At 61.1% G+C, this 25,880-nt stretch overlaps 1 protein-coding gene across 1 annotated transcript in view; it reads left to right on the forward strand.

Annotated features, from left to right (window-relative positions):
• Positions 1-25,880, forward strand: part of LOC140455055 (uncharacterized) — a 63,355-nt gene that overhangs the window by 11,054 nt on the left and 26,421 nt on the right. Inside the window, exons 5-6 of the mRNA XM_072549722.1 lie at positions 173-274; positions 1,719-1,844. Coding sequence (XP_072405823.1) covers positions 173-274; positions 1,719-1,844 — 228 coding nt within the window. The remainder of the gene's footprint in view (positions 1-172; positions 275-1,718; positions 1,845-25,880) is intronic.

Consider the following 25,880-nt stretch of genomic DNA (forward strand, 5'->3'; position numbering starts at 1 on the left):
ATATTTGATTAACCCTTCCAGAGGGAAGGCCCTGAGGGTTGATAGGATGATGGCCCACTGCAGAAATAGGGCCTGGAGGCTACTCAAACACTCCTCACATGTACTTTCCTGCCTTACACTCTGGGACTCTTTGAGAAACGTTGATGTTGGTTTTTGTTTCTCCCCCTTCCAGGGGTTAAATCTCATGGTAAAGCACTTCGGTATCTCCACGGGGCATCCATGCTGTCATTAATCGCCCTTCTAGCAGCCTTCCTCTGCTGGATATTGTTTGAAGGTACAGTGTGCATTCCTGGTTGTTATTTGACTCCAGTAGCTTCCTGTGTTTAACACACCCCAGGTCGGTTTAATCCTATGGTGGTCGTGGTGCTCAACTGAAATTGGCAACCAATTCTGTTCAGAATCGGAGATTCCCTCCAGTGTGGAAACAGGCCCTTCGGCCCAGCAAGTCAGTACTGACCCTTCGAAGAGTGACCCACCCCCAAACCCATTCCTTTACCCTATATGTACCCCTGACTAGCGCACCTAACCTACACATCCCTGAAGGTTATGGGCAATTTCCCATGGCCAATTTACCTTGGCAGACACAGGGAGAATGTCCACACAGGGAGTCGCCTGAGGCTAGAATCGAACCCATGGTGCTATGAGGCAGCAGTGCTAACCACTGAGCCACCGTGCCACCCTACCTAGGGAATATGAAATGTTCTGTAATTAGCCAATAAATCATCTCAAAGATTATCACTCGAAGATTATCACCGATCCAGAAAAACAAGTTATTCGCCCATACAACCAAACCCTTACCAGGTTTTGAAGATACTTGAAGGAGAGTGGAACATTGAAGGGAGGGGAATACAGAGCTTGGGTCAGAGTGAAATAAAGATGCAGTCACCAGTAATGCAGCCGTTACTATGACAGAGGTAGCCGGGGTTGAAGGAGCACAGGTATCAGGAGAGGTTTGGTGCTGGACAAAATCACAGAGGTGTGGCACCGATGAGCTGGGGAGAGAGGGGTTGTTCGAAAACAAGGGTGAGAATGTTAGAATCAATGCTTTGCTGGACCTTATTGAAGTGGGATCAGGTCTTGCTGTGAGAATGTCCGGGGCTAGCTGGCAGATTAGGAACAATGGCCTCCAACGCTGTCATCTGGGGGGGGGGGGGGGGGGTGGGGGGGGAGAGGAAATGTGGGGGCATCTACCCCGCAGTGAGGTGGGGAGGGTGTGGGAGGGGATGGGCGGGCTGGGGCAGGAGCTACCGGAATGTGCGCTGGGAGTGATTTGGAGTGAGGAGGAAGGTGGCTCAATGGTCAGCACCACTGCTAGGGACCTGGGTTCGATCCGGGAGACTGTCCGTGTGGAGTTTGCGCGTTCTCTCTCTGCGTGGGCTTCCTCCGGGTGCTCCGGTTTCCTCCCACAGTCCGAACATGTGCGGGTCAGGTGGATGGGCCAGGCTAAATTGTCCAGTAGTGTCCAAAGATGTGAGGGCGAGGTGAATCAGAAATGGCTAGTGCAGAGGTACAGGAGGAAAGAGTGGGTCTGGGTGGGATGCTCTTCAGAGGGTTGGTATGGACTCAATGGGCCGAATGGTCTGCTTCCACACTGTAGGGATTCTATATGCACTCCTTTAAGTTATATGTATTATCTAATTTCTGGTTATTTTCCAGTTGGATGTGTTATCCAATGTGTGGATCTGTGTACTTGCGATAACCTTTTGTTCTTTCATTAGGATATCATGAAATCACAATATTTATGGTGGTGCTTTTGTGTGTCCTACAAATACTGACCATATTCTCGGTGTGTAGTATGGTCACTTGGGATTCAAAGCGTTTTAACAAGATCTTGCGGTACAGGAGTAAGTTGGAACTTTTAATTAATTTGTACTTTCAGTATTTTACACTAAACTTCCTGTTCCTGCCCCATTTAATGAGTCAGGATGGAATGAGCTCAGTGGAAGTGTAATCCGTAATATTATTAAGTGTAGTTTCACTCTTTTGCTTTGTCGACAGAGTACAAGTATTGCTGGGACAGTACATGTTGGACATCCTAAGTTGTCCTTAATAAGGTGGTGGGGAGCTGTCATCTTGATAGCTTACAGTCTGTCATGGGGAGATACACCCATAGTGCTGCTTCAGTAGCACTCTGTGGTTTCTGAACCAGCGACAATGAAGGGACAGCCATATCGTTCCGAATTCGGATGGTGTGCGTGCCACTGAGCTGGTGGGTGGTGTTCCTGAGCAACTGCTGCCCTTGTTCTCTGGATGGTTGGAGGCCGCAGGTTTCAGAAGAGTTGTGGAAGGAGCCTTGGTGAATTGTTGCAGTGGATCTTGTAGATGGTACACAGTGCTGTCACGATGTATTGGTGGGGGGGGGGAGTGGATGAGCTATTGATCCAAGCCCCCACCTTGTGTAGAGTCATACTGGCAAAGACTTATGCCATTCAGCCCATTGAGTTCATACTGGATTTCTGTAGGACAAACCAGTCTCTGTTCTGTCCTCCTGCCCTAACCCTGTCGACTTGGAAGTGTATTTCCCTAAATGTCCATCCAATTTCCTTTTGTATTCATTAATCATCTCTGCTTTTACCACCTTTGTTAGCATTGAATAAAAAGTCTTCAGAGTAATGTTATAGTTCTGGTAATCTCTATCCTGCTGGGGCAAAGATCACAACATGTCACTTCCTTTATAGCTTTTATTAAAAATCACAAAGTATGAGGAAGAAATATCTTGGCACATCTCGACCGATGCCCGTTTCAAGCGTGGCTCATTGAGTCAGCCAGTTCCAGTGTAAATAATTGAATTATTCTGTTCAACTCAGGATGGGGCACTGGGGAAACTCCACGTCTGTGATTTCAGCTCTCGCAGGTTTCCACACACCTTCAAAAGTGGGACAGTTACACGAAGCAGAGTTTCTACTGAAACAGAGTCACCCTTCACAGCCAGCTGAGATCTCGCAGCCATGTCTCTGACCTGGCCCGGTCAAGTTATAGCCTTCTCCCTCTGATGTGAGAGTGATAACACTGAGTCACAGTGCAGACTAACACTCAGCACGCTCAAGATGGTGTGGCTTTAAGAGGTTATTTTGACCTATTTTTTTTTTAAAAAGTGAAGTTTTAAGACCGCGGTGATGAGGTATCGACATGGAGAGCCAGCACAGTAAACGGGTTGTTGTGGCTTTTGGAGTTTTGTTTTTGCTGAAGTTGGAACAATAGAAGCAGCCTGGCTGGGTGTGGCCAGCTCTCTCACAGACCTGTAGTTTGTAGGGTTTTTTTTAGGTTTGGCTTTAAGTAGTTGCTGTTGGAGTCTCAACAGCACAGAAGCTGCTGGAGGTTTGAGGAAGTACAGGTTATTTTTTTCTTGTTCTTGTTTTCAGCTAGAAGTTAGGTTTTTCTCTACTCTGGGTTACCTGTGTTACAAACCTATTTCTCTGAATTTGCCTTTTTGCTAAGGGGTGAGTCTATGAGATGTGGCTATGTTAGTAACTAATTAACAGTTATTTAGTAATAATTACTGTATCTATTACTGTAAAGGTTTCCAGTAAAGTTATTCTAAGTGCTTGTATTTTTAACGATAGTGTTTGAATAAATTATGTTTTGTTCAGCAGCAAGTAGTTTTATCAATTGAATTGCATCGGGAACACAGCACGTTACATTTTTCTTTAGAATAATTAAAAAATCAACATCTAAGCTACCTTCCGAAAATGTTTTGAGGTGGTCAGGTCTGGTTCATAACTCTAAGGTGATCCGTAATCGTAGCATGGGTATTCCTTGCACACTTCCTAACCAGTCACGTTTCTACAGAGGTGCACAGGACGCAAGAGCAGTTCTGAGGAAGGGTCACTGGACTTGCAACAGTGGGTGGGTGGGGGAGTGTGTGTGTGTGTGTGTGTCTGCGAGACGGTGGGTGGGGGAGTGTGTGTGTGTGTGTGTGTGTCTGTGGGACGGTGGGTGGGGGAGTGTGTGTGTGTGTGTCTGCGGGACGGTGGGTGGGGGAGTGTGTGTGTGTGTGTGTGTGTCTGCGGGACGGTGGGTGGGGGAGTGTGTGTGTGTGTGTGTGTCTGCGGGACGGTGGGTGGGGGAGTGTGAGTGTGTGTGTGTGTGTGGGACGGTGGGTGGGGGAGTGTGTGTGTGTGTGTCTGCGGGAGGGTGGGTGGGGGAGTGTGTGTGTGTGTGTCTGCGGGACGGTGGGTGGGGGAGTGTGTGTGTGTGTGTCTGTGGGTCGGTGGGTGGGGGAGTGTGTGTGTGTGTGTGTCTGTGGGACGGTGGGTGGGGGAGTGTGTGTGTGTGTCTGCGGGACGGTGGGTGGGGGAGTGTGTGTGTGTGTGTGTGTGTGTCTGTGGGACGGTGGGTGGGGGAGTGTGTGTGTGTGTGTGTCTGTGGGACGGTGGGTGGGGGAGTGTGTGTGTGTGTGTGTCTGTGGGACGGTGGGTGGGGGAGTGTGTGTGTGTGTCTGTGGGACGGTGGGTGGGGGAGTGTGTGTGTGTGTGTGTGTGTGTGGGACGGTGGGTGGGGGAGTGTGTGTGTGTGTCTGCGGGACGGTGGGTGGGGGAGTGTGTGTGTGTGTCTGTGGGACGGTGGGTGGGGGAGTGTGTGTGTGTGTGTGTGTGTGTGTCTGTGGGACGGTGGGTGGGGGAGTGTGTGTGTGTGTGTGTGTGTCTGTGGGACGGTGGGTGGGGGAGTGTGTGTGTGTGACTGTGGGACGGTGGGTGGGGGAGTGTGTGTGTGTGTGTCTGTGGGACGGAGGGTGGGGGAGTGTGTGTGTGTGTCTGTGGGACGGTGGGTGGGGGAGTGTGTGTGTGTGTGTGTGTGGGTCGGTGGGTGGGGGAGTGTGTGTGTGTGTCTGTGGGACGGTGGGTGGGGGAGTGTGTGTGTGTGTGTGTGTGTGTCTGTGGGACGGTGGGTGGGGGAGTGTGTGTGTGTGTGTGTGTCTGTGGGACGGTGGGTGGGGGAGTGTGTGTGTGTGTGTGTGCGACGGTGGGTGGGGGAGTGTGTGTGTGTGTGTGTGTGGGTCGGTGGGTGGGGGAGTGTGTGTGTGTGTCTGTGGGACGGTGGGTGGGGGAGTGTGTGTGTGTCTGTGGGACGGTGGGTGGGGGAGTGTGTGTGTGTGTGTGTGTGTGTGTGTGGGTCGGTGGGTGGGGGAGTGTGTGTGTGTGTGTCTGTGGGACGGTGGGTGGGGGAGTGTGTGTGTGTGTGTCTGTGGGTCGGTGGGTGGGGGAGTGTGTGTGTGTGTGTGTGTCTGCGGGACGGTGGGTGGGGGAGTGAGTGTGTGTGTGTCTGTGGGACGGTGGGTGGGGGAGTGTGTGTGTGTGTGTGTGGGACGGTGGGTGGGGGAGTGTGTGTGTGTGTCTGCGGGACGGTGGGTGGGGGAGTGTGTGTGTGTGTGTGTGTGTGTGTCTGTGGGACGGTGGGTGGGGGAGTGTGTGTGTGTGTGTGTGCGACGGTGGGTGGGGGAGTGTGTGTGTGTGTGTGTGTGGGTCGGTGGGTGGGGGAGTGTGTGTGTGTGTCTGTGGGACGGTGGGTGGGGGAGTGTGTGTGTGTGTGTCTGTGGGTCGGTGGGTGGGGGAGTGTGTGTGTGTGTGTGTGTCTGCGGGACGGTGGGTGGGGGAGTGTGTGTGTGTGTGTCTATGGGACGGTGGGTGGGGGAGTGTGTGTGTGTGTGTGTGTCTGTGGGACGGTGGGTGGGGGAGTGAGTGTGTGTGTGTCTGTGGGTCGGTGGGTGGGGGAGTGTGTGTGTGTGTGTGTGTCTGCGGGACGGTGGGTGGGGGAGTGTGTGTGTGTGTGTGTGGGTCGGTGGGTGGGGGAGTGTGTGTGTGTGTGTGTCTGTGGGTCGGTGGGTGGGGGAGTGTGTGTGTGTGTGGGACGGTGGATGGGGGAGTGTGTGTGTGTGTGTGTGTGTGTGGGTCGGTGGGTGGGGGAGTGTGTGTGTGTGTGTGTGGGACGGTGGGTGGGGGAGTGTGTGTGTGTGTGTGTGTGTGTCTGTGGGACGGTGGGTGGGCGAGTGTGTGTGTGTGTGTGTGGGACGGTGGGTGGGGGAGTGTGTGTGTGTGTGTGTGTGGGACGGTGGGTGGGGGAGTGTGTGTGTGTGTGTGTGGGACGGTGGGTGGGGGAGTGTGTGTGTGTGTGTGTGTCTGCGGGACGGTGGGTGGGGGAGTGTGTGTGTGTGTCTGTGGGACGGTGGGTGGGGGAGTGTGTGTGTGTGTGTGTCTGTGGGACGGTGGGTGGGGGAGTGTGTGTGTGTGTCTGTGGGACGGTGGGTGGGGGAGTGTGTGTGTGTGTCTGTGGGACGGTGGGTGGGGGAGTGTGTGTGTGTGTGTGTGTGTGGGACGGTGGGTGGGGGAGTGTGTGTGTGTGTCTGTGGGACGGTGGGTGGGGGAGTGTGTGTGTGTGTCTGTGGGACGGTGGGTGGGGGAGTGTGTGTGTGTGTGTGTGTGCGTCTGTGGGACGGTGGGTGGGGGAGTGTGTGTGTGTGTCTGTGGGACGGTGGGTGGGGGAGTGTGTGTGTGTGTGTGTGTGTGTCTGTGGGACGGTGGGTGGGGGAGTGTGTGTGTGTGTGTGTGTGTGTGTGGGACGGTGGGTGGGGGAGTGTGTGTGTGTGTCTGTGGGACGGTGGGTGGGGGAGTGTGTGTGTGTGTGTGCGTCTGTGGGACGGTGGGTGGGGGAGTGTGTGTGTGTGTGTGTGTCTGCGGGACGGTGGGTGGGGGAGTGTGTGTGTGTGTGTGTGTGTGTGTGTGTCTGCGGGACGGTGGGTGGGGGAGTGTGTGTGTGTGTGTGTCTGTGGGACGGTGGGTGGGGGAGTGTGTGTGTGTGTGGGACGGTGGGTGGGGGAGTGTGTGTGTGTGTCTGTGGGACGGTGGGTGGGGGAGTGTGTGTGTGTGTGTGTGTGTGTGGGACGGTGGGTGGGGGAGTGTGTGTGTGTGTCTGTGGGACGGTGGGTGGGGGAGTGTGTGTGTGTGTGTGTCTGCGGGACGGTGGGTGGGGGAGTGTGTGTGTGTGTGTGTGTGTCTGCGGGACGGTGGGTGGGGGAGTGTGTGTGTGTGTGTGTGTGTGGGACGGTGGGTGGGGGAGTGTGTGTGTGTGTCTGCGGGACGGTGGGTGGGGGAGTGTGTGTGTGTGTGTGTGTGTCTGTGGGACGGTGGGTGGGGGAGTGTGTGTGTGTGTCTGTGGGACGGTGGTTGGGGGAGTGTGTGTGTGTGTGTGTGTGTGGGACGGTGGGTGGGGGAGTGTGTGTGTGTGTCTGTGGGACGGTGGGTGGGGGAGTGTGTGTGTGTGTGTGTGTGTCTGCGGGACGGTGGGTGGGGGAGTGTGTGTGTGTGTCTGTGGGACGGTGGGTGGGGGAGTGTGTGTGTGTGTGTGTGGGACGGTGGGTGGGGGAGTGTGTGTGTGTGTCTGTGGGACGGTGGGTGGGGGAGTGTGTGTGTGTGTGTGTGTCTGTGGGACGGTGGGTGGGGGAGTGTGTGTGTGTGTGTGTGTCTGTGGGACGGTGGGTGGGGGAGTGTGTGTGTGTGTGTGGGACGGTGGGTGGGGGAGTGTGTGTGTGTGTCTGTGGGACGGTGGGTGGGGGAGTGTGTGTGTGTGTCTGCGGGACGGTGGGTGGGGGAGTGTGTGTGTGTGTGTGTGTGTGTGGGACGGTGGGTGGGGGAGTGTGTGTGTGTGTCTGTGGGACGGTGGGTGGGGGAGTGTGTGTGTGTGTCTGTGGGACGGTGGGTGGGGGAGTGTGTGTGTGTGTGTGTGTGTGTGTCCGCGGGACGGTGGGTGGGGGAGTGTGTGTGTGTGTGTGTGTGTGTGTGTCCGCGGGACGGTGGGTGGGGGAGTGTGTGTGTGTGTGTGTGTGTCTGCGGGACGGTGGGTGGGGGAGTGTGTGTGTGTGTCTGTGGGACGGTGGGTGGGGGAGTGTGTGTGTGTGTCTGCGGGACGGTGGGTGGGGGAGTGTGTGTGTGTGTCTGTGGGACGGTGGGTGGGGGAGTGTGTGTGTGTGTCTGTGGGACGGTGGGTGGGGGAGTGTGTGTGTGTGTGTGTGTCTGCGGGACGGTGGGTGGGGGAGTGTGTGTGTGTGTGTGTGTGTGTCTGTGGGACGGTGGGTGGGGGAGTGTGTGTGTGTGTGTGTGTGTGTGGGTCGGTGGGTGGGGGAGTGTGTGTGTGTGTGTCTGTGGGACGGTGGGTGGGGGAGTGTGTGTGTGTGTCTGTGGGACGGTGGGTGGGGGAGTGTGTGTGTGTGTCTGTGGGACGGTGGGTGGGGGAGTGTGTGTGTGTGTCTGTGGGACGGTGGGTGGGGGAGTGTGTGTGTGTGTGTGTGTCTGCGGGACGGTGGGTGGGGGAGTGTGTGTGTGTGTGTGTGTGTCTGCGGGACGGTGGGTGGGGGAGTGTGTGTGTGTGTGTGTGTGTGGGACGGTGGGTGGGGGAGTGTGTGTGTCTGTGGGACGGTGGGTGGGGGAGTGTGTGTGTGTGTGTGTGTCTGCGGGACGGTGGGTGGGGGAGTGTGTGTGTGTGTCTGCGGGACGGTGGGTGGGGGAGTGTGTGTGTGTGTGTCTGTGGGACGGTGGGTGGGAGAGTGTGTGTGTGTGTGTGTGTGTGTCTGCGGGACGGTGGGTGGGGGAGTGTGTGTGTGTGTGTGTGTGTGGGACGGTGGGTGGGGGAGTGTGTGTGTGTGTGTGTGTGGGACGGTGGGTGGGGGAGTGTGTGTGTGTGTCTGTGGGACGGTGGGTGGGGGAGTGTGTGTGTGTGTCTGTGGGACGGTGGGTGGGGGAGTGTGTGTGTGTGTGTGTGTGTCTGTGGGACGGTGGGTGGGGGAGTGTGTGTGTGTGTCTGCGGGACGGTGGGTGGGGGAGTGTGTGTGTGTGTCTGCGGGACGGTGGGTGGGGGAGTGTGTGTGTGTGTGTGTGTGTGTGTGTGTGTGTCTGTGGGACGGTGGGTGGGGGAGTGTGTGTGTGTGTGTGTGGGACGGTGGGTGGGGGAGTGTGTGTGTGTGTGTGTGTGTGTGTGTGGGACGGTGGGTGGGGGAGTGTGTGTGTGTGTGTGTGTGTGGGACGGTGGGTGGGGGAGTGTGTGTGTGTGTGTGTGTCTGCGGGACGGTGGGTGGGGGAGTGTGTGTGTGTGTGTGTGGGACGGTGGGTGGGGGAGTGTGTGTGTGTGTGTGTGTGTCTGCGGGACGGTGGGTGGGGGAGTGTGTGTGTGTGTGTGTGTGGGACGGTGGGTGGGGGAGTGTGTGTGTGTGTGTGTGTCTGTGGGACGGTGGGTGGGGGAGTGTGTGTGTGTGTGTGTGTCTGCGGGACGGTGGGTGGGGGAGTGTGTGTGTGTGTGTGGGACGGTGGGTGGGGGAGTGTGTGTGTGTGTCTGTGGGACGGTGGGTGGGGGAGTGTGTGTGTGTGTCTGCGGGACGGTGGGTGGGGGAGTGTGTGTGTGTGTGTGTGTGTGTGGGACGGTGGGTGGGGGAGTGTGTGTGTGTGTCTGTGGGACGGTGGGTGGGGGAGTGTGTGTGTGTGTCTGTGGGACGGTGGGTGGGGGAGTGTGTGTGTGTGTGTGTGTGTCCGCGGGACGGTGGGTGGGGGAGTGTGTGTGTGTGTGTGTGTGTGTGTGTGTCCGCGGGACGGTGGGTGGGGGAGTGTGTGTGTGTGTGTGTGTGTCTGCGGGACGGTGGGTGGGGGAGTGTGTGTGTGTGTCTGTGGGACGGTGGGTGGGGGAGTGTGTGTGTGTGTCTGCGGGACGGTGGGTGGGGGAGTGTGTGTGTGTGTCTGTGGGACGGTGGGTGGGGGAGTGTGTGTGTGTGTCTGTGGGACGGTGGGTGGGGGAGTGTGTGTGTGTGTGTGTGTCTGCGGGACGGTGGGTGGGGGAGTGTGTGTGTGTGTGTGTGTGTGTGTCTGTGGGACGGTGGGTGGGGGAGTGTGTGTGTGTGTGTGTGTGTGGGTCGGTGGGTGGGGGAGTGTGTGTGTGTGTGTGTCTGTGGGACGGTGGGTGGGGGAGTGTGTGTGTGTGTCTGTGGGACGGTGGGTGGGGGAGTGTGTGTGTGTGTCTGTGGGACGGTGGGTGGGGGAGTGTGTGTGTGTGTCTGTGGGACGGTGGGTGGGGGAGTGTGTGTGTGTGTGTGTGTCTGCGGGACGGTGGGTGGGGGAGTGTGTGTGTGTGTGTGTGTGTGTGTCTGCGGGACGGTGGGTGGGGGAGTGTGTGTGTGTGTGTGTGTGTGGGACGGTGGGTGGGGGAGTGTGTGTGTGTGTGTCTGTGGGACGGTGGGTGGGGGAGTGTGTGTGTGTGTGTGTGTCTGCGGGACGGTGGGTGGGGGAGTGTGTGTGTGTGTCTGCGGGACGGTGGGTGGGGGAGTGTGTGTGTGTGTGTCTGTGGGACGGTGGGTGGGAGAGTGTGTGTGTGTGTGTGTGTGTCTGCGGGACGGTGGGTGGGGGAGTGTGTGTGTGTGTGTGTGTGTGGGACGGTGGGTGGGGGAGTGTGTGTGTGTGTGTGTGTGTGGGACGGTGGGTGGGGGAGTGTGTGTGTGTGTCTGTGGGACGGTGGGTGGGGGAGTGTGTGTGTGTGTCTGTGGGACGGTGGGTGGGGGAGTGTGTGTGTGTGTGTGTGTCTGTGGGACGGTGGGTGGGGGAGTGTGTGTGTGTGTCTGCGGGACGGTGGGTGGGGGAGTGTGTGTGTGTGTCTGCGGGACGGTGGGTGGGGGAGTGTGTGTGTGTGTGTGTGTGTGTGTGTGTGTGTGTCTGTGGGACGGTGGGTGGGGGAGTGTGTGTGTGTGTGTGTGGGACGGTGGGTGGGGGAGTGTGTGTGTGTGTGTGTGTGTGTGTGTGGGACGGTGGGTGGGGGAGTGTGTGTGTGTGTGTGTGTGGGACGGTGGGTGGGGGAGTGTGTGTGTGTGTGTGTGTCTGCGGGACGGTGGGTGGGGGAGTGTGTGTGTGTGTGTGTGGGACGGTGGGTGGGGGAGTGTGTGTGTGTGTGTGTGTGTCTGCGGGACGGTGGGTGGGGGAGTGTGTGTGTGTGTGTGTGTGGGACGGTGGGTGGGGGAGTGTGTGTGTGTGTGTGTCTGTGGGACGGTGGGTGGGGGAGTGTGTGTGTTTGTCTGCGGGACGGTGGGTGGGGGAGTGTGTGTGTGTGTGTGGGACGGTGGGTGGGGGAGTGTGTGTGTGTGTGTGTCTATGGGACGGTGGGTGGGGGAGTGTGTGTGTGTGTCTGTGGGACGGTGGGTGGGGGAGTGTGTGTGTGTGTGTGTGTCTGTGGGACGGTGGGTGGGGGAGTGTGTGTGTGTGTCTGCGGGACGGTGGGTGGGGGAGTGTGTGTGTGTGTGTGTGTGTGTGTCTGTGGGACGGTGGGTAAGGGAGTGTGTGTGTGTGTCTGCGGGACGGTGGGTGGGGGAGTGTGTGTGTGTGTGTGTGTGTGTCTGTGGGACGGTGGGTGGGGGAGTGTGTGTGTGTGTCTGTGGGACGGTGGGTGGGGGAGTGTGTGTGTGTGTGTGTGTGTTTCTGTGGGACGGTGGGTGGGGGAGTGTGTGTGTGTGTCTGCGGGACGGTGGGTGGGGGAGTGTGTGTGTGTGTCTGTGGGACGGTGGGTGGGGGAGTGTGTGTGTGTGTCTGTGGGACGGTGGGTGGGGGAGTGTGTGTGTGTGTGTGTCTGTGGGACGGTGGGTGGGGGAGTGTGTGTGTGTGTCTGTGGGACGGTGGGTGGGGGAGTGTGTGTGTGTGTCTGTGGGACGGTGGGTGGGGGAGTGTGTGTGTGTGTGTGTCTGTGGGACGGTGGGTGGGGGAGTGTGTGTGTGTGTCTGTGGGACGGTGGGTGGGGGAGTGTGTGTGTGTGTGTGTCTGTGGGACGGTGGGTGGGGGAGTGTGTGTGTGTGTCTGCGGGACGGTGGGTGGGGGAGTGTGTGTGTGTGTCTGTGGGACGGTGGGTGGGGGAGTGTGTGTGTGTGTGTGTCTGTGGGACGGTGGGTGGGGGAGTGTGTGTGTGTGTGTGTCTGTGGGACGGTGGGTGGGGGAGTGTGTGTGTGTGTGTGTGTCTGCGGGACGGTGGGTGGGGGAGTGAGTGTGTGTGTGTCTATGGGACGGTGGGTGGGGGAGTGTGTGTGTGTGTGTCTGTGGGACGGTGGGTGGGGGAGTGTGTGTGTGTGTGTGTGTCTGTGGGACGGTGGGTGGGGGAGTGTGTGTGTGTGTGTCTGTGGGACGGTGGGTGGGGGAGTGTGTGTGTGTGTGTGTGTGTCTGTGGGACGGTGGGTGGGGGAGTGTGTGTGTGTGTGTCTGTGGGACGGTGGGTGGGGGAGTGTGTGTGTGTGTGTGTCTGTGGGACGGTGGGTGGGGGAGTGTGTGTGTGTGTGTGTGTGTCTGTGGGACGGTGGGTGGGGGAGTGTGTGTGTGTGTCTGTGGGACGGTGGGTGGGGGAGTGTGTGTGTGTGTGTGTGTGTGTGTGTGTGTGGGACGGTGGGTGGGGGAGTGTGTGTGTGTGTCTGCGGGACGGTGGGTGGGGGAGTGTGTGTGTGTGTCTGCGGGACGGTGGGTGGGGGAGTGTGTGTGTGTGTGTGTGTGTCTGTGGGACGGTGGGTGGGGGAGTGTGTGTGTGTGTGTGTGTGTGTGTGTGTGTGTGGGACGGTGGGTGGGGGAGTGTGTGTGTGTGTGTGTGTGTGTGTCTGTGGGACGGTGGGTGGGGGAGTGTGTGTGTGTGTGTGTGTGTGTGTCTGTGGGACGGTGGGTGGGGGAGTGTGTGTGTGTGTGTGTGGGACGGTGGGTGGGGGAGTGTGTGTGTGTGTGTGTCTGTGGGACGGTGGGTGGGGGAGTGTGTGTGTGTGTGTGTGTCTGTGGGACGGTGGGTGGGGGAGTGTGTGTGTGTGTGTGTGTGTGTGTCTGCGGGACGGTGGGTGGGGGAGTGTGTGTGTGTGTGTGTGTGTGTGTCTGCGGGACGGTGGGTGGGGGAGTGTGTGTGTGTGTCTGTGGGACGGTGGGTGGGGGAGTGTGTGTGTGTGTCTGCGGGACGGTGGGTGGGGGAGTGTGTGTGTGTGTCTGTGGGACGGTGGGTGGGGGAGTGTGTGTGTGTGTGTGTGTGTGGGACGGTGGGTGGGGGAGTGTGTGTGTGTGTCTGTGGGACGGTGGGTGGGGGAGTGTGTGTGTGTGTGTGTCTGTGGGACGGTGGGTGGGGGAGTGTGTGTGTGTGTGTGTGTGTGTGTCTGTGCGACGGTGGGTGGGGGAGTGTGTGTGTGTGTCTGTGGGACGGTGGGTGGGGGAGTGTGTGTGTGTGTCTGTGGGACGGTGGGTGGGGGAGTGTGTGTGTGTGTGTGTGTGTGTCTGTGGGACGGTGGGTGGGGGAGTGTGTGTGTGTGTGTGTGTGTGTCTGTGGGACGGTGGGTGGGGGAGTGTGTGTGTGTGTGTGTCTGTGGGACGGTGGGTGGGGGAGTGTGTGTGTGTGTGTGTGTGGGACGGTGGGTGAGGGAGTGTGTGTGTGTGTTTGTGTCTGTGGGACGGTGGGTGGGGGAGTGTGTGTGTGTGTGTGTGTGTGTGGGACGGTGGGTGGGGGAGTGTGTGTGTGTGTCTGCGGGACGGTGGGTGGGGGAGTGTGTGTGTGTGTGTCTATGGGACGGTGGGTGGGGGAGTGTGTGTGTGTGTCTGTGGGACGGTGGGTGGGGGAGTGTGTGTGTGTGTGTGTGTGTCTGTGGGACGGTGGGTGGGGGAGTGTGTGTGTGTGTGTGTGTGGGACGTTGGGTGGGGGAGTGTGTGTGTGTGTCTGTGGGACGGTGGGTGGGGGAGTGTGTGTGTGTGTCTGTGGGACGGTGGGTGGGGGAGTGTGTGTGTGTGTGTGTGTGTGTGGGACGGTGGGTGGGGGAGTGTGTGTGTGTGTGTCTATGGGACGGTGGGTGGGGGAGTGTGTGTGTGTGTTTGTGTGTGTGGGACGGTGGGTGGGGGAGTGTGTGTGTGTGTGTGTGTGTGTGGGACGGTGGGTGGGGGAGTGTGTGTGTGTGTGTGTCTGCGGGACGGTGGGTGGGGGAGTGTGTGTGTGTGTGTGTGTGTGTGGGACGGTGGGTGGGGGAGTGTGTGTGTGTGTGTGTCTGCGGGACGGTGGGGGTGGGGGAGTGTGTGTGTGTGTGTCTATGGGACGGTGGGTGGGGGAGTGTGTGTGTGTGTTTGTGTCTGTGGGACGGTGGGTGGGGGAGTGTGTGTGTGTGTGTCTGCGGGACGGTGGGTGGGGGAGTGTGTGTGTGTGTGTGTGTCTGTGGGACGGTGGGTGGGGGAGTGTGTGTGTGTGTGTCTATGGGACGGTGGGTGGGGGAGTGTGTGTGTGTGTGTGTTTGTCTGCGGGACGGTGGGTGGGGGAGTGTGTGTGTGTGTGTCTATGGGACGGTGGGTGGGGGAGTGTGTGTGTGTGTGTGTCTGTGGGACGGTGGGTGGGGGAGTGTGTGTGTGTGTGTGTCTGTGGGACGGTGGGTGGGGGAGTGTGTGTGTGTGTGTGTCTGTGGGACGGTGGGTGGGGGAGTGTGTGTGTGTGTGTGTGTCTGTGGGACGGTGGGTGGGGGAGTGTGTGTGTGTGTGTGTGTGGGTCGGTGGGTGGGGGAGTGTGTGTGTGTGTCTGTGGGACGGTGGGTGGGGGAGTGTGTGTGTGTGTGTGTCTGTGGGACGGTGGGTGGGGGAGTGTGTGTGTGTGTGTGTGTCTGTGGGACGGTGGGTGGGGGAGTGTGTGTGTGTGTGTGTCTGTGGGACGGTGGGTGGGGGAGTGTGTGTGTGTGTCTGCGGGACGGTGGGTGGGGGAGTGTGTGTGTGTGTGTCTGTGGGACGGTGGGTGGGGGAGTGTGTGTGTGTGTGTGTGTGTGTGTCTGCGGGACGGTGGGTGGGGGAGTGTGTGTGTGTGTCTGCGGGACGGTGGGTGGGGGAGTGTGTGTGTGTGTCTGTGGGACGGTGGGTGGGGGAGTGTGTGTGTGTGTGTGTCTGTGGGACGGTGGGTGGGGGAGTGTGTGTGTGTGTGTGTGTCTGTGGGACGGTGGGTGGGGGAGTGTGTGTGTGTGTCTGTGGGACGGTGGGTGGGGGAGTGTGTGTGTGTGTCTGTGGGACGGTGGGTGGGGGAGTGTGTGTGTGTGTGTGTGTGTGTGTGTGTGGGACGGTGGGTGGGGGAGTGTGTGTGTGTGTCTGCGGGACGGTGGGTGGGGGAGTGTGTGTGTGTGTGTGTGTGTCTGTGGGATGGTGGGTGGGGGAGTGTGTGTGTGTGTGTGTGTGTGTGTGTGTGGGACGGTGGGTGGGGGAGTGTGTGTGTGTGTGTGTGTGTGTGTCTGTGGGACGGTGGGTGGGGGAGTGTGTGTGTGTGTGTGTGTGTGTGTGTCTGTGGGACGGTGGGTGGGGGAGTGTGTGTGTGTGTGTGTGTGTGGGACGGTGGGTGGGGGAGTGTGTGTGTGTGTCTGTGGGACGGTGGGTGGGGGAGTGTGTGTGTGTGTCTGTGGGACGGTGGGTGGGGGAGTGTGTGTGTGTGTGTGTGTGTGTGTGTGTGGGACGGTGGGTGGGGGAGTGTGTGTGTGTGTCTGCGGGACGGTGGGTGGGGGAGTGTGTGTGTGTGTGTGTGTGTGTCTGTGGGACGGTGGGTGGGGGAGTGTGTGTGTGTGTGTGTGTGTGTGTGTGGGACGGTGGGTGGGGGAGTGTGTGTGTGTGTGTGTGTGTGTGGGACGGTGGGTGGGGGAGTGTGTGTGTGTGTGTGTGTGTGTGTCTGTGGGACGGTGGGTGGGGGAGTGTGTGTGTGTGTGTGTGTGTGGGACGGTGGGTGGGGGAGTGTGTGTGTGTGTGTGTGTGTGGGACGGTGGGTGGGGGGAGTGTGTGTGTGTGTGTGTCTGTGGGACGGTGGGTGGGGGAGTGTGTGTGTGTGTGTGTGTCTGTGGGACGGTGGGTGGGGGAGTGTGTGTGTGTGTCTGCGGGACGGTGGGTGGGGGAGTGTGTGTGTGTGTGTGTGTGTGTGTCTGCGGGACGGTGGGTGGGGGAGTGTGTGTGTGTGTCTGTGGGACGGTGGGTGGGGGAGTGTGTGTGTGTGTGTGTCTGTGGGACGGAGGGTGGGGGAGTGTGTGTGTGTGTGTGTGTGTGTGTCTGTGGGACGGTGGGTGGGGGAGTGTGTGTGTGTGTCTGTGGGACGATGGGTGGGGGAGTGTGTGTGTGTGTCTGTGGGACGGTGGGTGGGGGGGAGTGTGTGTGTGTGTGTGTCTGCGGGACGGTGGGTGGGGGAGTGTGTGTGTGTGTCTGTGGGACGGTGGGTGGGGGAGTGTGTGTGTGTGTGTGTGTGTGGGACGGTGGGTGGGGGAGTGTGTGTGTGTGTGTGTGTCTGCGGGACGGTGGGTGGGGGAGTGTGTGTGTGTGTGTGTGTGTCTGTGGGACGGTGGGTGGGGGAGTGTGTGTGTGTGTGTGGGACGGTGGGTGGGGGAGTGTGTGTGTGTGTGTGTCTGCGGGACAGTGGGTGGGGGAGTGTGTGTGTGTGTCTGTGGGACGGTGGGTGGGGGAGTGTGTGTGTGTGTGTGTGTGTCTGTGGGACGGTGGGTGGGGGAGTGTGTGTGTGTGTGTGTGTGTGTCTGTGGGACGGTGGGTGGGGGAGTGTGTGTGTGTGTGTGTGTGTGGGACGGTGGGTGGGGGAGTGTGTGTGTGTGTCTGTGGGACGGTGGGTGGGGGAGTGTGTGTGTGTGTGTGTCTGCGGGACGGTGGGTGGGGGAGTGTGTGTGTGTGTCTGTGGGACGGTGGGTGGGGGAGTGTGTGTGTGTGTGTGTGTGTGTGTCTGCGGGACGGTGGGTGGGGGAGTGTGTGTGTGTGTCTGTGGGACGGTGGGTGGGGGAGTGTGTGTGTGTGTGTGTCTGTGGGACGGTGGGTGGGGGAGTGTGTGTGTGTGTGTGTGTCTGTGGGACGGTGGGTGGGGGAGTGTGTGTGTGTGTCTGCGGGACGGTGGGTGGGGGAGTGTGTGTGTGTATGTGTCTGTGGGACGGTGGGTGGGGGAGTGTGTGTGTGTGTCTGTGGGTCGGTGGGTGGGGGAGTGTGTGTGTGTGTCTGCGGGACGGTGGGTGGGGGAGTGTGTGTGTGTGTGTGTGGGACGGTGGGTGGGGGAGTGTGTGTGTGTGTGTGTGTGTGTGGGACGGTGGGTGGGGGAGTGTGTGTGTGTGTGTGTGTGTGTGTGTGTGTGTCTGCGGGACGGTGGGTGGGGGAGTGTGTGTGTGTGTGTGTGTGTGTGTGTGGGACAGGGGGTGTGTGTGTGTGTGTGTGTGGGACAGGGGGTGTGTGTGTGTGGGACGGGTGTGTGTGTGTGTGTGTGTGGGGCGGGGGTGTGTGTGTGTGGGACAGGGGGTGTGTGTGTGTGTGGGACAGGGGGTGTGTGTGTGTCTGTGTGTGTGGGACAGGGTGTGTGTGTGTGTGTGTGTGTGGGACAGGGGGTGTTTGTGTGTGTGTGTGGGACAGGGGGTGTTTGTGTGTGTGTGTGTGGGACAGGGAGTGTGTGTATGTGTGTGTGTGGGACAGGGGGTGTGTGTGTGTGGGACAGGGGGTGTGTGTGAGTGTGGGGGGCTGGGGTGTGTGTGTGAGTGTGGGGGGCTGGGGGGTTTGTGTGTGTATGTGGGGCGGGGGTGTGTGTGTATGTGTGTGGGGCTGGGGTGTGTGTGTGTGTGTGTGGGACGGTGTGTGTGTGTGGGGCGGGGGTGTGTGTGTATGTGTGTGGGACAGTGTGTGTGTGTGGGGCTGGGGTGTGTGTCTGTGTGGCGGGGGTGTATGTGTGTGTGGGGCTGGGGTGTGTGTGTATGTGTGTGTGGGGCGGGGGTGTGTGTGTATGTGAGTGTGTGTGGGACGGGGTGTGTGTGTGGGGCTGGGGTGTGTGTGTGTGTGTGTGTGGGGGGGGCGGGGGTGTGTGTGTATGTGTGTGGGACAGTGTGTGTGTGTGGGGCTGGGGTGTGTGTCTGTGTGGCGGGGGTGTATGTGTGTGTGGGGCTGGGGTGTGTGTGTATGTGTGTGTGTGTGTGGGACGGGGTGTGTGTGTGGGGCGGGGGTGTGTGTGTGTGTGTGTGGGGGGGGTGCTGGGGTGTGTGTGTGGGGCGGGGGTGTGTGTGTATGTGTGTGTGTGTGGGGCGGGGGTGTGTGTATGTGTGTGTGGGGCGGGTGTGTGTGTGTATGTGTGTGTGGGGCGGGGGGGTGTGTGTATGTGTGTGTGTGTGTGTGGGACGGAGGGGGTGTGTGTGTGTGGGACGGAGGGGGTGTGTGTGTGTGGGGCAGGGGTGTGTGTGTGTGTGGGGCAGGGGTGTGTGTGTGGTGCAGGGGTGTGTGTGTGGGGCAGGGGTGTGTGTGTGGGGCAGGGGTGTGTGTGTGTGTGGGGGACGGGGGTGTGTGTGTGTGGGGTAGTGTGTGTGTGGCGGGTGTGTGGGGTAGTGTGTGTGGTAGTGTGTGTGTGGCGGGTGTGTGGGGGGGGAGTGTGTGTGTGTGTGTGTGTGGGGCGGGGGTGTGGGTGTGTGTGTGGGGCGGGGGTGTGGGTGTGTGTGGGTGTGTGTGTGTGGGGGACGGGTGTGTGTGTATGTGGGGGGGCGGGTGTGTGTGGGGGGCGGGTGTGTTTGGGGGGCGGGTGTGTGTGTGGGGGGGGCGGGTGTGTGTGTGGGGGGGCGGGTGTGTGTGTGTATGTGTGGGGCGGGTGTGTGTGTGTGGGGCGGGTGTGTGTGTGTGGGGCGGGTGTGTGTGTGGGGGGGGCGGGTGTGTGTGTGTGGGGGGCGGGTGTGTGTGTGGGGGGCGGGTGTGCGTGTGGGGGGCGGGTGTGTGTGTGGAGGGGAGTGTGTGTGTGTGTGTGGTGGAGAGTGTCTGTGTGTGTGGAGGGGAGTGTGTGTGTGTGTGGAGGGGAGTGTGTGTGTGTGTGGAGGGGAGTGTGTGTGTGTGTGGGGCGGTTGTGTGTGTGTGTGTGGGGGGGAGTGTGTGTGTATGTGGGGCGGGGGTGTGGGTGTGTGTGTGGGGCGGGGGTGTGGGTGTGTGTGTGGGGGGGGGAGAGTGTCTGTGTGTGGGGCGGGGGTCTGGGTGTGTGTGGGTGTGTGTGTGGGGGGGGCGGGTGTGTGTGTGTGTGGAGGGCGGGTGTGTGTGGGGGGCGGGTGTGTGTGTGTGTGGGGGGCGGGTGTGTGTGGGGGGCGGGTGTGTGTGTGTGGGGGGCGGGTGTGTGTGTGGGGGGCGGGTGTATGTGTGTGGGGGGCGTGTGTGTGTGTGTGGTGGGCGGGTGTGTGTGTGTGTGTGTGGGGCGGGTGTGTGTGTGTGGGGGGCGGGTGTGTGTGTGGGGGGCGGGTGTGTGTGTGGGGGGCGGGTGTGTGTGTGTGTGAGTGAGAGTGGGTGTGTGTGAGTGAGAGTGGGTGTGTGGAGGGGAGTGTGTGTGTGTGTGTGTGGAGGGGAGTGTGTGTGTGTGTGGAGGGGAGTGTGTGTGTGTGTGGAGGGGAGTGTGTGTGTGTGTGTGGAGGGGAGTGTGTGTGTGTGTGGAGGGGAGTGTGTGTGTGTGGATGGGAGTGTGTGTGTGTGGAGGGGAGTGTGTGTGTGTGTGGAGGGGAGTGTGTGTGTGTGGAGGGGAGTGTGTGTGTGTGTGGAGGGGAGTGTGTGTGTGTGTGGAGGGGAGTGTGTGTGTGTGGAGGGGAGTGTGTGTGTGTGGGGCGGGTGTGTGTGTGTGTGTGGGGCGGGTGTGTGTGTGTGTGTGGGGCGGGTGTGTGTGTGTGTGTGGGGCGGGTGTGTGTGTGTGTGTGGGGGGGCGGGTGTGTGTGTGTGGGGGGCGGGTGTGTGTGTGTGTGGAGGGGAGTGTGTGTGTGTGTGGAGGGGGGTGTGTGTGTGTGTGGAGGGGAGTGTGTGTGTGTGTGGAGGGGAGTGTGTGTGTGTGTGGAGGGGAGTGTGTGTGTGTGGAGGGGAGTGTGTGTGTGTGGGGCGGGTGTGTGTGTGTGTGGGGCGGGTGTGTGTGTGTGTGGGGCGGGTGTGTGTGTGTGTGGGGCGGGGGTGTGTGTGTGTGGGGCGGGTGTGTGTGTGTGTGGGGCGTGTGTGTGTGTGTGGGGCGTGTGTGTGTGTGTGGGGCGGGTGTGTGTGTGTGTGTGGGGCGGGTGTGTGTGTGTGTGTGTGGGGCGGGTGTGTGTGGGGCGGGTGTGTGTGGGGCGGGTGTGTGTGTGTGGGGGGGGCGGGTGTGTGTGTGGGGGGCGGGTGTGTGTGTGTGTGTGTGGTGGGGGAGTGTGTGTGGGGCGGGCTCTGTGTGTGTGTGAGTGTGTGTGTGTGTGTGTGGGGCGGGTGTGTGTGTGGGGCGGGTGTGTGTGTGTGTATGGGGCGGGTGTGTGTGTGTGGGGCGGGTGTGTGTGTATGTGAGAGTGGGTGTGGGTGTGTGGGGCGGGTGGGTGTGTGTGTGTGGGGCGGGTGTGTGTGTGTGGGGCGGGTGTGTGTGTGTGGGGGGCTGGTGTGTGTGTGGGGGGCGGGTGTGTGTGGGGGGGGCGGGTGTGTGTGTGCGTGAGTGAGAGTGGGTGTGTGTGAGTGAGAGTGGGTGTGTGGAGGGGAGTGTGTGTGTGTGTGTGTGGAGGGGAGTGTGTGTGTGTGTGGAGGGGAGTGTGTGTGTGTGTGGAGGGGAGTATGTGTGTGTGTGTGGAGGGGAGTGTGTGTGTGTGGAGGGGAGTGTGTGTGTGTGTGTGGAGGGGAGTGTGTGTGTGTGTGGAGGGGAGTGTGTGTGTGTGGAGGGGAGTGTGTGTGTGTGGGGCAGGTGTGTGTGTGTGGGGCGGGTGTGTGTGTGTGGGGCGGGTGTGTGTGTGTGGGGCGGGGGTGTGTGTGTGTGGGGCGGGTGTGTGTGTGTGGGGCGGGGGTGTGTGTGTGTGGGGCGGGGGTGTGTGTGTGTGGGGCGGGTGTGTGTGTGTGTGCGGCGTGTGTGTGTGTGTGGGGCGGGTGTGTGTGTGTGTGTGTGGGGCGGGTGTGTGTGTGTGTGTGGGGCGGGTGTGTGTGTGTGGGGCGGGTGTGTGTGGGGCGGGTGTGTGTGTGTGTGTGTGGTGTGTGTGTGTGTGTGTGGGGCGGGTGTGTGTGTGTGTGTGTGGGGCGGGTGTGTGTGTGTGTGTGGGGCGGGTGTGTGTGTGTGGGGCGGGTGTGTGTGGGGCGGGTGTGTGTGTGTGTGTGTGGTGTGTGTGTGTGTGTGTGGGGCGGGTGTGTGTGTGTGTGTGTGGGGCGGGTGTGTGTGTGTGTGTGGGGCGGGTGTGTGTGTGTGGGGCGGGTGTGTGTGGGGCGGGTGTGTGTGTGTGTGTGGGGCGGGTGTGTGTGTGGGGGGGCGGGTGTGTGTGTGTGCGGCGTGTGTGTGTGTGTGGGGCGGGGGTGTGTGTGTGTGGGGCGGGTGTGTGTGTGTGGGGCGGGGGTGTGTGTGTGTGGGGCGGGTGTGTGTGTGTGCGGCGTGTGTGTGTGTGTGTGGGGCGGGTGTGTGTGTGGGGCGGGTGTGTGTGGGGCGGGTGTGTGTGTGTGTGTGGGGCGGGTGTGTGTGTGGGGGGGTGGGTGTGTGTGTGTGTGGTGGGGGAGTGTGTGTGTGTGTGGAGGGGAGTGTGTGTGTGTGTGGAGGGGAGTGTGTGTGTGTGGAGGGGAGTGTGTGTGTGTGTGGAGGGGGGTGTGTGTGTGTGTGGAGGGGAGTGTGTGTGTGTGTGGAGGGGAGTGTGTGTGTGTGTGGAGGGGAGTGTGTGTGTGTGGAGGGGAGTGTGTGTGTGTGGGGCGGGTGTGTGTGTGTGTGGGGCGGGTGTGTGTGTGTGTGGGGCGGGTGTGTGTGTGTGTGGGGCGGGGGTGTGTGTGTGTGGGGCGGGTGTGTGTGTGTGTGGGGCGTGTGTGTGTGTGTGGGGCGTGTGTGTGTGTATGGGGCGGGTGTGTGTGTGTGTGTGGGGCGGGTGTGTGTGTGTGTGTGTGGGGCGGGTGTGTGTGGGGCGGGTGTGTGTGGGGCGGGTGTGTGTGTGTGGGGGGGGCGGGTGTGTGTGTGGGGGGCGGGTGTGTGTGTGTGTGTGTGGTGGGGGAGTGTGTGTGGGGCGGGCTCTGTGTGTGTGTGAGTGTGTGTGTGTGTGTGTGTGTGGGGCGGGTGTGTGTGTGGGGCGGGTGTGTGTGTGTGTATGGGGCGGGTGTGTGTGTGTGGGGCGGGTGTGTGTGTATGTGAGAGTGGGTGTGGGTGTGTGGGGCGGGTGGGTGTGTGTGTGTGGGGCGGGTGTGTGTGTGTGGGGCGGGTGTGTGTGTGTGGGGGGCGGGTGTGTGTGTGGGGGGCGGGTGTGTGTGGGGGGGGCGGGTGTGTGTGTGCGTGAGTGAGAGTGGGTGTGTGTAAGTGAGAGTGGGTGTGTGGAGGGGAGTGTGTGTGTGTGTGTGTGGAGGGGAGTGTGTGTGTGTGTGTGGAGGGGAGTGTGTGTGTGTGTGGAGGGGAGTGTGTGTGTGTGTGTGGAGGGGAGTGTGTGTGTGTGTGTGGAGGGGAGTGTGTGTGTGTGTGGAGGGGAGTGTGTGTGTGTGTGGAGGGGAGTGTGTGTGTGTGTGTGGAGGGGAGTGTGTGTGTGTGTGTGGAGGGGAGTGTGTGTGTGTGTGGAGGGGAGTGTGTGTGTGTGTGTGGAGGGGAGTGTGTGTGTGTGGAGGGGAGTGTGTGTGTGTGGGGCGGGTGTGTGTGTGTGGGGGGCGGTTGTGTGTGTGTGTGTGCGGCGGGTGTGTGTGTGTGTGTGTGGGGCGGGTGTGTGTGTGTGGGGGGGGGCGGGGGTGTGTGTGGGGGGCGGGTGTGTGTGTGTGTGGAGGGGAGTGTGTGTGTGTGTGGAGGGGAGTGTGTGTGTGTGTGGAGGGGAGTGTGTGTGTGTGTGGAGGGGAGTGTGTGTGTGTGGAGGGGAGTGTGTGTGTGTGGGGCAGGTGTGTGTGTGTGGGGCGGGTGTGTGTGTGTGGGGCGGGTGTGTGTGTGTGGGGCGGGGGTGTGTGTGTGTGGGGCGGGTGTGTGTGTGTGGGGCGGGGGTGTGTGTGTGGGGCGGGGGTGTGTGTGTGTGGGGCGGGTGTGTGTGTGTGTGTGTGTGTGTGTGTGTGTGTGTGTGTGGGGCGGGTGTGTGTGTGTGTGCGGCGTGTGTGTGTGTGTGGGGCGGGTGTGTGTGTGTGGGGCGGGTGTGTGTGTGTGTGTGGGGCGGGTGTGTGTGTGTGGGGCGGGTGTGTGTGGGGCGGGTGTGTGTGTGTGTGTGGGGCGGGTGTGTGTGTGGGGGGGCGGGTGTGTGTGTGTGCGGCGTGTGTGTGTGTGTGGGGCGGGGGTGTGTGTGTGTGGGGCGGGTGTGTGTGTGTGGGGCGGGTGTGTGTGTGTGGGGCGGGGGTGTGTGTGTGTGGGGCGGGTGTGTGTGTGTGGGGCGGGGGTGTGTGTGTGTGGGGCGGGTGTGTGTGTGTGGGGCGGGTGTGTGTGTGTGGGGCGGGTGTGTGTGTGTGCGGCGTGTGTGTGTGTGTGTGGGGCGGGTGTGTGTGTGGGGCGGGTGTGTGTGTGTGTGTGGGGCGGGTGTGTGTGTGGGGGGGCGGGTGTGTGTGTGTGGGGGGCGGGTGTGTGTGTGTGTGGTGGGGGAGTGTGTGTGTGTGTGGAGGGGAGTGTGTGTGTGTGTGGAGGGGAGTGTGTGTGTGTGGGGCGGGTGTGTGTGTGTGTGGGGCGGGTGTGTGTGTGTGTGGGGCGGGGGTGTGTGTCTTTGGGGCGGGTGTGTGTGTGTGGGGCGGGGGGGTGTGTGTGTGGGGCGTGTGTGTGTGTGTGTGGGGCGGGTGTGTGTGTATGTGAGAGTGGGTGTGGGTGTGTGGGGCGGGTGGGTGTGTGTGTGGGGCGGGTGTGTGTGTGTGTGGGGCGGGTGTGTGTGGGGCGGGTGTGTGTGGGGCGGGTGTGTGTGTGTGTGTGTGTGGGGCGGGTGTGTGTGTGGAGGGCGGGTGTGTGTGTGTGTTGTGGGGGAGTGTGTGTGGGGCGGGCTCTGTGTGTGTGTGTGTGTGTGGGGCGGGTGTGTGTGTGTGTGTGGGGCGGGTGTGTGTGTGTGGGGCGGGTGTGTGTGTGTGGGGCGGGTGTGTGTGTATGTGAGAGTGGGTGTGGGTGTGTGGGGCGGGTGGGTGTGTGTGGAAGGGAGTGTGTGTGTGTGTGGAGGGGCGGGTGTGTGTGTGTGGGGCGGGTGTGTGTGTGTGTGGGGGGCGGGTGTGTGTGTGTGGGGCGGGTGTGTGTGTGTGTGTGTGTGTGGGGCGGGTGTGTGTGTGTGTGTGTGGGGCGGGTGTGTGTGTGGGGTGCGGGTGTGTGTGTGTGGGGGGCGGGTGTGTGTGTGTGGGGGGCGGGTGTGTGTGTGTGTGGGGCGGGTGTGTGTGTGTGTGGGGCGGGTGTGTGTGTGTGTGGGGGCGGGTGTGTGTGTGGGGGGCGGGTGTGTGTGGGGGGGGCGGGTGTGTGGAGGGGAGTGTGTGTGTGTGTGTGGAGGGGAGTGTGTGTGTGTGTGTGGAGGGGAGTGTGTGTGTGTGTGTGGAGGGGAGTGTGTGTGTGTGTGGAGGGGAGTGTGTGTGTGTGTGGAGGGGAGTGTGTGTGTGTGTGTGGAGGGGAGTGTGTGTGTGTGTGTGTGGAGGGGAGTGTGTGTGTGTGTGTGGAGGGGAGTGTGTGTGTGTGTGGAGGGGAGTGTGTGTGTGTGTGTGTGGAGGGGAGTGTGTGTGTGTGGGGCGGGTGTGTGTGTGTGTGGGGCGGTTGTGTGTGTGTGTGTGGGGCGGGTGTGTGTGTGTGTGTGGGGGGCGGGTGTGTGTGTGTGGGGCGGGTGTGTGTGTGTGGTGGGGGAGTGTGTGTGGGGCGGGCTCTGTGTGTGTGTGTGTGTGGGGGTTTGGGGGTGTGTGTGTGTGGGGCGGGTGTGTGTGTGGGGCGGGTGTGTGTGTGGGGCGGGTGTGTGTGTGGGGTGGGTGTGTGTGTGTGTGTGTGGGGCGGGTGTGTGTGTGTGTGTGTGAGGCGGGTGTGTGTGTGTGTGTATGGGGTGGGTGTGTGTGTGTGTGTGTGTGGGGCGGGTGTGTGTGTGTGTGTGTGTGGGGCGGGTGTGTGTGTGTGTGTGTGTGTGTGTGGAGCGGGTGTGTGTGTGTGGGGCGGGTGTGTGTGTGTGTGTGTGTGTGGGGCGGGTGTGTGTATGTGGGGCGGGTGTGTGTGTGTGTGTGTGTGGGGCGGGTGTGTGTGTGTGTGTGGGGCGGGTGTGTGTGTGTGTGTGTGGGGCGGGTGTGTGTGTGTGTGTGGGGCGGGTGTGTGTGTGTGTGTGGGGCGGGTGTGTGTGTGTGTGTGTGTGTGTGTGTGTGTGTGGGGCGGGTGTGTGTGTGTGTGTGGGGCGGGTGTGTGTGTGGGGCGGGTGTGTGTGTGTGGGGCGGGTGTGTGTATGTGGGGCGGGTGTGTGTGTGTGTGTGTGTGTGTGTGTGGGGCGGGTGTGTGTGTGTGTGTGGGGCGGGTGTGTGTGTGTGTGTGGGGCGGGTGTGTGTGTGTGTGTGTGTGGCGCGGGTGTGTGTGTGTGGGGCGGGTGTGTGTGTGTGTGTGTGTGGGGCGGGTGTGTGTGTGTGTGTGGGGCGGGTGTGTGTGTGTGTGTGGGGCGGGTGTGTGTGTGGAGGGCGGGTGTGTGTGTGTGTGGGGCGGGCTCTGTGTGTGTGTGAGTGTGTGTGTGTGTGTGTGTGGGGCGGGTGTGTGTGTGTGTGTGGGGCGGGTGTGTGTGTGTGGGGCGGGTGTGTGTGTGTGGGGCGGGTGTGTGTGTATGTGAGAGTGGGTGTGGGTGTGTGGGGCGGGTGGGTGTGTGTGGAAGGGAGTGTGTGTGTGTGTGGAGGGGCGGGTGTGTGTGTGTGGGGCGGGTGTGTGTGTGTGTGGGGGGCGGGTGTGTGTGTGTGGGGCGGGTGTGTGTGTGTGTGTGTGTGTGGGGCGGGTGTGTGTGTGTGTGTGTGGGGCGGGTGTGTGTGTGGGGTGCGGGTGTGTGTGTGTGGGGGGCGGGTGTGTGTGTGTGGGGGGCGGGTGTGTGTGTGTGTGTG

Source organism: Chiloscyllium punctatum, chromosome 30 (assembly GCF_047496795.1).
Source record: "Chiloscyllium punctatum isolate Juve2018m chromosome 30, sChiPun1.3, whole genome shotgun sequence".
NCBI classification, from domain to species: domain Eukaryota; kingdom Metazoa; phylum Chordata; class Chondrichthyes; order Orectolobiformes; family Hemiscylliidae; genus Chiloscyllium; species Chiloscyllium punctatum.